The 13,087-nt window shown below is 39.1% G+C and overlaps 1 protein-coding gene across 1 annotated transcript in view; it reads right to left on the bottom strand.

Moving 5' to 3' along the window:
* SPAG17 (sperm associated antigen 17) overlaps positions 1–13,087 on the bottom strand; it is a 221,863-nt gene that overhangs the window by 115,672 nt on the left and 93,104 nt on the right. The window contains exons 9-15 of the mRNA XM_082688009.1: positions 12,830–12,902; positions 12,514–12,626; positions 8,320–8,457; positions 8,118–8,231; positions 7,381–7,531; positions 1,244–1,471; positions 930–1,148 (exon numbers count right to left, since the gene is read on the bottom strand). Of these exons, the coding sequence (XP_082544135.1) occupies positions 930–1,148; positions 1,244–1,471; positions 7,381–7,531; positions 8,118–8,231; positions 8,320–8,457; positions 12,514–12,626; positions 12,830–12,902 (1,036 nt within the window). The remainder of the gene's footprint in view (positions 1–929; positions 1,149–1,243; positions 1,472–7,380; positions 7,532–8,117; positions 8,232–8,319; positions 8,458–12,513; positions 12,627–12,829; positions 12,903–13,087) is intronic.

Genomic DNA, 13,087 nt, shown 5'->3' with positions numbered 1-13,087 from the left:
CACAGAGAATGAAAATAGCAGACCGTGTAGAGGAAATAGAGCCCAATTCTGTTTGGCTAGAGCATGGGATGAGTGAGCAAAAGGGAAAGCGGAAGGATTTTGGAAAAGTATTTTGGTCCTACTGGAGAAGCATGTATAGCAGGCCAAAGAGACGGTTCTGTTAGTAGGAGCCACTGAAGGTTGTAAGCAGGAAACGAACACTGGATTTTAGGTAATTAATCTGACAGTTGTGCATAAGATAGCTCAATAAATTTAGCCTAATAGTCTCCTATACTTCTATACCTCCTAATATAACAATATTTATGATGATATATTCTAGAGTAAGAGTGATTACCTGAGCTATAAAGAAGAGAGAAAGGGAATCCTTGTTCTTCATTGAGCATTTATTTTGTATCAAGCTCTGTGTGGTCAGTTCACTAATTGCAAATGCTTAACCAACTGAGCCACCTAGGCACCCACACATCTATATTTTTTTCTGTCAATAATTTACTCTTACTTTTTTTCCCCTTTACTTTATTTGGATTTATTTTGCTCATCTTTATCTAACAACTTGAGATCTATGTTTAGCTAATTTATTTTTTGTTTTCTTTTAAAAAGTGTATTCATTTCTAATTTTTTTTTCATATAAGCATAATAACCCTATGAAATATTGATAATAAAAGTTTTATTTATGTTCACCTTACTATATTTACTAGGGTTAAAGCAGACTAACAGGCCTTACGATAGTTTTAAAAACAAGGGTTAAAATAAGAACTAAGTAAGACTCAGTAGCAAAGTTTAATTTTAACTTAGATATTAAACAGTATTTCAGTTGAAATAGGGAGGCATTTAAATTTAGATAATGTTCCCTGAATCATTTTGGGGGGTTAATGCATCTTATCATTGTGCACACACACTCACACAACACACACACACACACGTTTACTCACCTGAAGGCCCAGACTGGACCTGAGCCTTCAGGCTGATCTCCTTCTCTGACAGCTGTATATTACCAGGGTCTATGGGTTCCTTACTGTTTGGGTCAGAATGCTTCATGTTGTTAGAATCAGACTGAGGAGCATCTGAAGGTTCTTTAGTGATCTCATCCTCTTGCACAGATGTTGACCAATTCTGATCCACAAATAAAATTCTGTCTTTAGTTTCAGTATCTAGCCAGTTTAAAGAGAATCTGTTAGATACAATGCTAGAAAAACTGACAGTCATAAAACATAAGAATTCCTTTGATTCCCTCCATGTATTGTACCTGTTTGGTGTTCGGCCTCTTGCGCATTCATTTTCATGATGTATTGCTGCCTGATCTGTTTAGCAAATCTCGCAGGGTTGTCCCATGGTATATTGAACATCTCAGAAGCTGTCCCATACATCATCTCAGAAGGCATTAGCTTTCCTTCTTCATTAACCTCAGAGAGTTTCAGGCTCTCAAAAGTAAACACTTTGAAGGCTCGTTCTACTTCAGTCCAGCTCAAGGCTTCTGTAAGAAAGCAGGAACTGTGCTGCTAGGAATGCTCTTATTACCACATGGTACAGGGCTGACAGAGGGGCCCTCAGGGGGTCTGTCCACTGCAATCACAAGGGAGTCATGTCATGCTGGGTGTTGACCTGACTTTAAACATAGGCTCTGCAATTTTGCAACAAATATGGATAGTACCTAATAATAAGAAAGCTGCACAATCAAGATATAATCTATCAAGAAAATGCTCACAAATTGCTTCATAGCTTAATCAATATTAGGTGTGTTAATATTAATTCACATGGACTCTTCAGGGTACCATATTTGTTGAATATGTTTAAAACTGATCATTTCTGGGGCGCCTGGGTGGCTCGGTGGGTTAAAGCCTCTGCCTTCGGCTCAGGTCATGATCCCAGGGTCCTGGGATCGAGCCCCACATCGGGCCCTCTGCTCAGCAGGGAGCCTGCTTCCTCCTCTCTCTCTGCCTCTCTGCCTACTTGTGATCTCTGTATGTAAGATAAATAAATAAAATTTAAAAAAACCTGATCATTTCTAAGCAAAAGCACCTTTACTGCTGTTTAATTTGAAGTAAAAAAAAAAATTACTTGTGTCTGATATGCACTGTTATATTCAGTAGGTTCTATTGTTCCTTAGGGTTCAGAAAAGGCCTCTTTTCTCCCACTTGAACTGGTGTAGTGCTTTCCATAATTGCTCTTCAAAGGTTATCAGCTTTCAACTGGCCCTATTCATTTGTGCATTTATTCTCTTACAGCATTTTTTGTCCTTTCACCCATACCCCCCCCCCCCCGCTTGCTCACTTGTTTTTGTTTTCTATATATCAGGCTTTGTCATAGATCTCTGAAATTCAAAGAAAGGATTTGCTTCTTGTGTTTTAGAAGTTCAAGGTAGAGGGGTGGGAGGTAGGTATTAAAAATAATCACAGGATTCCATGAGGAAAAGTAAAATGATTGTGGCAGATCAATGATTCTGGGGTAACGTCCACTTTTTCTCCAATAGAAATGAGGACATAGGGAGGGTTCTTTTGAGGAAAAAATACATGAGGAAATACAGAAGGGAGATAGGGAAAAGGTAAAAGTTACAGAATTAAGAATTAAGAATTAAGGAAAGTTTGCTCAGTCATTCATTTTGCAAACATCTTTTGAGCACGTATTAATTGTTAAGGATTATAGTAAAAGCTGGGACCACAGCAGTGGAGTTAGCAGTGAACCCTGGATCTTCTAGAGTATCCATTCTGGTGGCTGGAAAGAGGGCAAACAGATAAGTGTATGCCATATCAGAGATGATAAGAAGGATAAAGCCAGATGAAGGGGTAAAAAGTGGTAGTGGTTAGGGAGGGGCTTCTTTTTTATATAAGGTAGTCAGAGAAAAACCCTCTGAACAATTAAGCAAAAATGTGAAGGAAGTTGGAGGGCAAGTCCTGTGAATATCTGGAAGAAAAGGGATGGAGGCAGGTGAAATAGCAAGTGCAAAGGTCCTGAGGCAAGGGACTGACCAACAGGTTCAAGGAATCACAGGACGGCCAGTGTAGATCCAGTGGAGTGGAATGATGAGTGCTTGACAGGTGATGAGCTCAAAAAGTGGGTGGTAGAACAGTTTAGATTATTCTTTGAGTGACATGGGTGTCCATTAGAGAATTCTGTATTAAAAGGGTATATTGTATACTAACATTTTGAAAGGATGATTCCAGTAATTGCATGAAGAAAAAACTGGGTGAAAAGGTGAAAGCCTGTTAACCAACTGGAAAGCTTCTGAAATGGTCCAAGTGAGAGGTGATGGGGGCCTGGGATGCCATGGCAGTGAGGGATGTGGGGGGGGGCTGGTTATGGAGCAAAAGAAACAAAAATGAATCAGGGATGACTCCAAGGTTTGGGAAGAGAATGGCTGCCATTTACTGAAATAAGGAGGACTGACTGTGAAGGGACAAATTTTGGGAAGTCAAGAGCTTAGTTTTGGATCTGTTAGGTTTGAAGTGTTGATAGGTGAGAAGAGGAGAGAAGAGGAGGAGCAAGGGTTTTGGAAGGAACACATAAGCAGGATATGTGTGACGTGGCAGCAGTAGCAACAGAGACAAGAATCCTGTTGCTGTGTTTAGAACAAATTGGAGAGAGCGTGGAGTCATACCACAGACAGAAGGAGAGGCGGAGTGCGGCAGGATATAGGCAAGGGACAGACATTCTCAGGAACACCAGAACCGGGTGGTTATGTAAACAAAGTTCTCCACACACCCAGGTAGGTAGGCTCCACCCTGCTTTTCCATGAGGTAATGGTATGTATTCAAAAGATTTTGTTGTTCCTTTACCATTTTGCCTACTTAAATATCAAAGAGGAAATCATGAATAAAGTATTTCATGATTTGCTTAGAGTGAGAAAGGAAACGAGGTGCTTTTCTCTTTCTTAGGGCAAATGCTTTCTTGTCAAATAAAGATATCTATAATTTCATATTCCCTCTTATAAGTAGGAATGTATCTGCGGATTGCCTCAAGTGGAAATAAAGTTGGTTTTTTTTTTTTTAAGATTTTATTTATTTGAGAGAGAAGGAGAAAGAGAGAGCATAAGCAGGGGGAGGGGCAGACTCCCCACTGAGCAGAGAGACCTATGCAGGGTTCAATCCCAGGACCCCCAGATCATGATCTCAGCCTAAGTCAGACACTTAACTGACTAAGCCACCCAGGTACCTCTGAAAATACAGTTTTTGAAGGAAATGACTGTTTCTAAAATCTCAGTGAACTCTGCAATGAGAAGCTGATTTTAGATTCTCAAAATTACCTCTCTTTCCTCAGTCCTCATTAAACTGGGTTTTAGAGGGGAGGAGGTCAGGGGTGTGTGTGAGCCAGGTGATGGGTATTAAGGAGGGTATGTATTACATGGAGCATTGGGTGTTATATGGAAACAATGGCCCATGGAACGCTATGTCAAAAGCTAATGACGAGGGTAGGAGCAAGTTGGTGGAGGAGTAGGAGACCTGAATTTCATCTGGTCCCAGGAATTCAGTTATATAGTAATCAAACCATTCTCAACACCTACAAACTCAACTGGAGATTGAAGAGAAAAGAACACCAATTCTAGGAACAGACAAGCGACCACTTTCTGGAAGGTAGGACATGCAGAAAAGTGAATCCGAGGCTATATATGGAAAGAGAGGCCGTGGGGGAGGGACTGGCTTCTGGCAAGCGGTAGAGCAGCAGAGCACAAAATCGAAACTTTTAGAAGTCTGTCCCACTGAGGGACATTGTTCCAGAGGCAAAGTGGCAGATGGAGCCCTTGCAGGGACAGTGTGGTCTCAGGACCTGCAGAAACACTGGGGGTGCCTAAGTGTGTCAGAGCTCCCAGGTATCTGAGCAGGGAAGCCAGCTACAGAGACAGAGCTGAGGAGGGGGCTCTCAGCTCACGGTTACCTTAAACCGTGATCCAAGGCACAGCTGGGCTACTGCTCTTTCAGTAGGGACCCCACAAGCGGCAGATTCAGGAAGACTCACTTTCCTCCGTGGGGAGGAGTAGCATGGGAGCATGCTGAAGGAATCAGCTGAGTTTGGAGACTCCAAACCGGCCCATGCGCCAGAGATAGAAACGCTCTGTCACAAGCTGGGTGAGTTCAGAGCGCAGCCAGAGACCAGGGAGCCAGGAGGGATTGAATGCTTTTCTCTGAGGGTGCACTGAGGATTGGAGCCCCGAGCTCTCGGCTCCTCTGGGTTGGAGATTGGGAGGCCGCCATCTTCATTCCCATTCTCCAAAGCTCTACGGAAAGCGTTCAGGGAACAACAGCCCCGAGAGGGAACCCAAGCAGATTACTTAGCCTGGCCCCTGGCAAGAGTGGTGCAATTCTGCCTCAGGCAAAGACATTTGAGAATCACTGCAACAGGTCCCTTCCCCAGAAGTTCAGCAAGAACCACCAGCCAAGACCAAGTTCACCGATTAATGAGAACAGTGGAATTCCAGAGCTACAGGAACACAGCATATAGAATTCGTGGCTTTCCCCCCATGATTCTTTAGTTTTTCAAAGTTAATTTTTTTTAAATTTCATTTTTTTCTTACTCTATTCTTTTTAAATTTTTCCCCTTTCGTATTTTAATGTCATTTAACTATTTTATCTTATCAATACCTTTAAAAAAATCTTTTAAAATATTCATTGTTATAGTGATAGTCTATCCCTTCATTGTATTTAAACTAATTTTCTGTATACATGTAAGTTTTCCTTTCTTTAAAATTTTGGGATATAGTCTCTACTAACAGACCAAAATATACCCTAAATCTAGCATATGGCTTTGTTCTAGTCTCCAGCCTGATCACATTGTCTCTTTTTTCTTTTTTCAACCAACTGCTTATCTTATCAATTCCTTTTTAAGAATCTTTTTAAGTTTTCATCTTTACAGTCATGTTCCATCCCTTGATCATGTTTACCCTTATTTTTATATATGTGTGTACATGTGTGTGTATATATATATATCCCCCCCCCCCTTTCTTTTCTCCCCCATTTCGGGTCTCTTCTGATTTGGTGAGTGTATATTTTCCCAGGGTTGTTGTTAACCCTTTTAGCATTTTGTTCTCTCATTTATCTATTCTTCTCTGGACAAACTACAAGGCAGAAAAACTCACCTTAAAAAAAAAAAAAAAAAGAACAAGAGGCAATACCAATGGCTAGGGACCTAATCAATATGGACAATTAGTAAGATGTCAGAACTAGAGCTCAGAAGGATGATTATCAAGATCCTAGCTGGGCTTGAAAAAAGCATAGAAGATACTAGAGAATCCCTTTCTGGAGAACTAAAAGAATTAAAATCTAACCAATTTGAAATTTAAAAAGCTATTAATGAGGTGCAATAAAAAATGGAGGCTGTTCCTGCTAGAATAAATGAGGCAGAGGAGAGAATTAGTGATACAGAAGACCAAGTGATGAAGAATAAAGAAGTTGAGAAAAAGAGAGACAGACAGCTACTGGACCATGAGGGGAGAATCTGAGAGATAAGTGATACCATAAGATGAAACAATATTAGAATCATTGGGATCTCAGAAGAAGAAGAAAGAGAGGGAAGGGAAGAAGGTATATTGGACCAAATTACAGCAGACGATTTCCCTAATTTGGTGAAGGGAACAAGCATCAAAATCCAGGAGGCACAGAGAACCCCCCTTCAAAATCAATAAAATAGGTCCATACCCCATCATCTAATAGTAAAACTTACAAGTATCAGAGACAAAGAGAAAATCCTGAAAGCAGCTTGGGATAAGAGGTCTGGAGCCTACAGTGGTAGAAATATTAGATTGGTAGCAGACCTATCCACAGAGACCTAACAGGATAGAAAGGACTGGCATGATATATTCAGAGCACTAAACAAGAAAAGTATACAGCCAAGAATACTACATCCAGCTAGGCTATCATTGAATATAGGAGAAATTAAAAGCTTCCAGGACAAACAAAAACTAATGACATACTATTTGGTGACTAACATAACATAATTTTTAAAAAAATTGCTTAAAAAAAAAGAAACAGCAGAAAATGACCCCTTCTGTGAGAAGAGGTGAACTTGAATCAACACACCCTTGGCACCACATGGCCAGGGGCTTTTTACTCTGTGTTCTTACCTGGAATAGGGATCACCATGGTTTCTGCAATGATGTCAAGGAAGGGATGTGGGGGTGGGGAGCAGGGAGAAGAAAGGAAGAAGCAGATTATGCTCATCATGGAAACACAGTGGAAAAGAAAACTCAGTGCATTAAATTGAAGGCTGTTATGCATAATAGTTGTCATAATATTGCTAATGATGTTACTCAAGATGAGAGAATCAAAATACCCACCTCAGCTTCTGAAAGCTCTTTCAATAATCAAAATACTTTTTACAAATAGGGGTGTCATCTTAAGAAGCACATGTGACCATAAATGAGTGAGTTTAAGCCAAGGCAAAAAATGTACTCACCATTCGTACAGAAGTGCATGAGCTCATGAATTGTAGCTAGACGTTTAGTGCTGTTCCATGGTGGGGGCAGAGGGAATTTAAGGAATTCCCACAGTGGCAACTTGGACTGCATCTCCTGCTCAATTTGAACTGGGTCAAAATTCTTTTGGTCCTGATGAAAAAGAGCAACATGACAGAAGACATTAGAGTAAGCTGTCAAGTGCCTAATGCATATGGAGAAGGCAAAACCTGATACCTTCACTCTCATTATTTGGAAACAGGGGAAATCAATGGTAATTGGGGAAGACAAACTGTTGGTATTTTGCTGAAGGTCAAAAAAGCTCGTTCTCACTTTGCCAGGGGTGTCCCCTGTGCACAGAAATGATAGATTCTTCATTAGCTATGACAAACTGCCAAAGTTTCATATATATTCATCTCTCCCTTCTGAGATCCCTCTTTGGCCTCCACTAGTTTTTCACATTGGTGGATATAGAAAGCAAATAACTATAAGATGTTAATGCAAATTTGGTGCACTGACAATCAATTAAACAGTTAACTGGACCTCTATAATTAGACAAGTTTTCTTTGCTCCCGCATACACCTCTATTTCCTGAGGTCTCACTTTGAAAGCAGGGATCCATTTTGAATATTATTTTTAATGCCAAAGGTAAAACTATCTAACCATAATTTCTTCAATGGATAATTACAAATGGGCTTTCTTGGATCACTTCTCCTTGGGGTGGCCCAATTATTATTACCTTTAGAGCATACTTCTTGTGGGCATGTGCATCATGATAGTCCAATAGGAGAGGACCTTTGGGCACCGCTTTGCTTTCATTTTCTTCTTCAGATAAGAATATTTCATGGAGATTCTATTCAAATTGAAATATAGTGACTTAAAAAGAGAATCCATACTTTTTCAAAGCATGCAAGCTCTTTGGATATCTCATGCCATCTGACCTTTTTCTCCCTCTCTGTGAGACAGAGAGAGGGCAGGATGGACACAATGTGAGCTGCAATTCTGTGGTCCAGCCCATCTGCTCTTGGAGGAGGCTGCGCCAGACTGGGCGGGACAAGGTCTTCTTCAGTTGCCACAACCTGTTCAAATAAGCAGGTGAGAGAGTCAGTTTAGTGGTCAGCTAAATACTAAATAAATACTTACTGGTACTCATGGATTTCCATTGCTCTTACTAAAAACAAGGCGGTTTCTACCAATAACATCCAATGATTACATAAAGTGGCAGTGATTATCAAAATAAAAAAGGATATGTTTACAATGCATCCATTAAAGTAGATATAATTTTAATGTGTAAATTAGAATAGATAACACAAAACACAAATGGTCAACAGGAAAATTCATTATAACAGAAATCAAAATACCAATATGATAAATTTTTTTTTTCTTACTGATTTGCTCTTTCTCTTAAAGCACTGGAAACCACTTGTACCTTTGGATTCAGTAAGTATTTATTAAGTGCCTATCATATGCCAAGCACTGTATGAGGCATCTTTTAATACATTACCTCATTTAAGCAGTAGAGCAACATTATGGTGTAGATATTATCTTAATTTTACAGGGGAAGAGTTAGGGTGACTGAAGTTAGTGACTGGTGCAAGTCCAAGGCTACTGAGTGGGGTTCAGGTCAAGTCCTCATTCTTTCTTCAAGGGAGTGATAGATGGTGAGATCAGTAAGGGGAAATAAGTCTCCTTTATATGGGGAAACAGAGGTCTAGAAAGATTACATGGCTTGTTCAATTTTACCTGGCAAACAAAAGAAGTTGAAATGTAATCAAGGTAGACACCTAATTTATAGCTTTTCTCTTCACTTCAAGTCCTGCAATCATTCTCTGTGATTTCATATCCTTTTACAGGGGTTCTCAACCTTAGAACTTAAGACATTTTGAATTAGACAGTTATATGTTGTGGGTTCTTTTCTGTGCAATGGAGAATCTTTAGCAGTATCCCTGACCTCAAACCATTTCATGCCAGCATCTCCCCTCCAATTGTGTCAAGCAAAAATATACCCTGATTTTTCCTGGGAGGAAAAATCAGCTGCTATTGAAAACTACTTCTATAGATGGCTAACAAAAGAGTCTCCCATACTTTACCCTTTGTCAACTCCTTACTTTCAAAAGAGCCACTCATATCTCCACTATCTCCGATCATCTCTTGGACCCACTCCAATCACAAAAGACCACTCAAAACTGTTCTACCTCTGAAATGTCAAACTCTAATAGCCTGTCTTGAAAAAAAAAAACCTATCTAATTCCCCTTATATTTTAATTTTTTTCCTTCCCATTATTAAGCATTTTTTCAATCAACATGATCTACTATCGATTTGCCTTCTATGGGTCAGGCAATAAGGTTACCAGCTGATGGTTGTAATACAGCAGGTGATTAATAAGCATTTGTTGCTTTGAATTGAGTTGAATAAAATAGTAAAGACCAAGATAAAATGATACCACAAGCTCTACAGGACTTTTCAGCTTTTATGAATTTATTGATATAATAAAACTACTGGCCTCCTCAAAACCTTATGTGATAATGAAAGGTAACTGTGAGTGTGCTTATCTAATCAGTTAGAAAACTAAAGCAGACATAAAAATGTATAGTGAAGGTAAAAATGATGATAGAGTCTGAACAGGACTTTAAAACAAACATTTGAAAATTCAGAGACATAAGGAATATGTTATATTCATGCAATAAGGACAATGACAGGCAGTTGTAAAAAGAAATTGGAGAATTTATAAAATAAATACAATCTATTTTTGAGAAAAAACTTCACTAGCAGACTGGACTCCAGAGAAGAATGGATTAATTGGGAGTTAAGCTGAAATTCCCCAAAAGATAAAATTGATAGAAAATGTAAAAGACAAGGAGGAAAAACCAGAAGTTCCACCATCCATCTAATAAAAGGATAAATCAACAGAAAAAAAATAATGTTTGAGACTATGTTTAATTCAGCAAATACAGCTTCAGTGTCTGCGGTGGGTTACATGTGGTTATGGTGTGCTGGGCATACTGCAGTGAAAAGTTTAGGATTACGTCCCTACTTGCATGGAGCTTCTATTCTAATGAGAAGGGGAAGGTAAGACACAAAGCAAATAAATTATTTTAAGAGGAGTGGTGGTTGGGCGCCTGGGTGGCTCAGTGGGTTAAGCCGCTGCCTTCGGCTCAGGTCATGATCTCAGGGTCCTGGGATCGAGTCCCGCATCGGGCTCTCTGCTCAGCAGGGAGCCTGCTTCCCTCTCTCTCTCTCTGCCTGCCTCTCCATCTACTTGTGATTTCTCTCTGTCAAATAAATAAATAAAATCTTAAAAACAAAAAAAAGAGGAGTGGTTGTTGATAAGAAAATAAAACCAAGTGATATGGTAAAGAAAACTCTGGGTTGTCAAGGGTTTCCTTTGGATCAGGTGGGAGAAAGGCTAAGGAATACCATTTCCATTGGGCACTGAATGAAAAGGAGTATCCTCCAGGCAGACATGAAATTTTTTCTAGGAAAAGAAGTTGGAGTAAAAAGCTACAGTGGAATTAAGTAGTGTAGTTGAGGAAAACCCAGAAAGCCTGTGTAGATGAAGAGTAGTAAGTGTGTATTTTGTGTGTGTGTGTGTGTGTGTGTATTGAGGGGGGCAGGAGATGAGATGATAGATTGACAGATCAGCCCAGACCCATATTTTTAGGGTCCTCCAATGTAAGGAATTTTGATTTTATTCAGAATGTAATCGGAAACCAGATTATAATCCTTTAGATTGCTAGTGACAATGATAAAACAAAGCCCTACCTGGACATAGCCTTGTGTTATGAATTATAAAGAGAAAATTCTAATAGCTTCCAGAAAGAAAAAAAACAGATTATCTGCAAAGATAAAAGTGTCAGATTGACATGAGATTTCTCAGCAACATTAGAAGAAAGAAGACAAAAAAGCAATGCCTTCGAAATACTTTTTCACTTAAGACTGACTAGGTTCTAAGGCAGTTTCTGACACTCACTACTCGGACAAGTTACTTAATCTTTTTATGCCTCATTTTCCTTATTTTTAAAAGAGGGGGCAAAAATAGTTTCTGCATCATAGTGTTGTCCTAAGGATTAAATGAATTAGTTTATAACAACTCTTCTCAAACACATCCAGAAAACTCATGAGAATTGACCACATACCTCAGGTCCCATGGAAAGTTCAATAAATTTATGAAGACCATGTTTACTGACCATAATGCAATAAAACTAGGAACTGACAATAAACAATAGAAATAAAAATAAAAGATTTAGAACTGAATAGACTGAAAGCATCAGGATGCAGCCAAAGAAATATTCAAAAGGAAATGTATAGCCTTAAGCAAAAAGCCTGAAAGTAAATGAGGTAAGCTTCTGAATTCAAATAAAATGCAAAATGAACTCAAAGAAATCAGAAAGAAGGAAATAATAAAGATAAATGAGAAAATTAGTTAAACATAAAGTAGAAAGTGTTGATCAATGAAGCATAATGCTAGTTCTTTGAAAAGACTGATACAGTAGATGTACCATTGACAGCCATGATCAAGAAGAGAGAGGGGACAAATAAGTAATATTAGTCATAGAGAAGGAGCATAATTAGATGCCAAACAAATTTAAAAAGGCAAGTAAGTGAATAAAGAACTTTATATGATATTGAAAACACAAATAAAATGGCCATATTTATTAAAAAATACTAATGACTAAAATTGACATCAGAAAGAGAAAAATCTGATTAAACCTACAACCATAAAGGAAATTTTATCAGATGAGATCGGGCACGTTCAGAGTGGTATGGCTATAGACAAGGAAATTTTAAAGAAAAAGACTATTAACCACCCATCCGCTTGTCTACCTCCTCTTTCTTGTCCATTAAAATGACACTAGACACGGATAGTTTAAAGGATAGATACATCTCCCGAAACTTCAGGGAATATGAGAGCAGTAGCAAAAGAAAGAGAGCATAGCAAAAGAAAGAGGATTAAAGTAAATGATCAAAGTAAACTTTGGTTTTACTTGAAGTATTCTATAATCTTTGTAAAGGAAAATACACTCAGGGATTTTGTGTGTAGTTTAAAATAGGTAACACCAAAAGCAAAGAGAGATGAAATGACGAATTCAAGGTTACCCAGCTGGGAAAGGCACCACGGCATGTACCCACCTACCTGTTCCAGCATACAGTGCAGTATCAGGGGCACAGAGATGAATTCTTCTGGAATCTGATTCAGCAAGTCATTGTAATATCTCATGTCTACTTCAGTTGTTAAGACAAAAGTCACTGTAAAATATACAATATATCACTGCTCAGTTAAGATGTGTTCTCCATTTCTTCCACCAAAACTTTATCCACAAATTCAAAATGTCACTGTGCACTAAAAAGTGGGATGTGTAGGTAGAGGGATGTCTGAAGGCAAGTTGGAGGACAGTCAGTAGTCCTTGACGCACCAGCTCTCGGTGTTGGTCTTCGGGTTTCATACTTGCCTGATGGGGGCGCTTGTGGTTCCTCATTCTGTGCTTTCTTCTTGCCTGGGGTTGGAGCAACAGGTTGTGGTGCCTAAAAGTAGAAGAATTCAAAAGAGACGACTGAGATATTCAGCTGAGCGATGCTTTCGTCAGATGCTGGTATGACGGGGTCTGACAGGATTCTGAGACTGTATGATGTTCACACCACAAAATCATTGGCTAATATTAGGAACAAACAAAAGGGTTTTGTCTGACAAAGGGAAGAAATTAATGGGT

This window comes from Mustela nivalis (genome assembly GCF_964662115.1).
Source record: "Mustela nivalis genome assembly, chromosome: 10".
NCBI classification, from domain to species: Eukaryota; Metazoa; Chordata; class Mammalia; order Carnivora; family Mustelidae; genus Mustela; species Mustela nivalis.
This window is presented reverse-complemented; position numbering and strand designations above follow the sequence as displayed.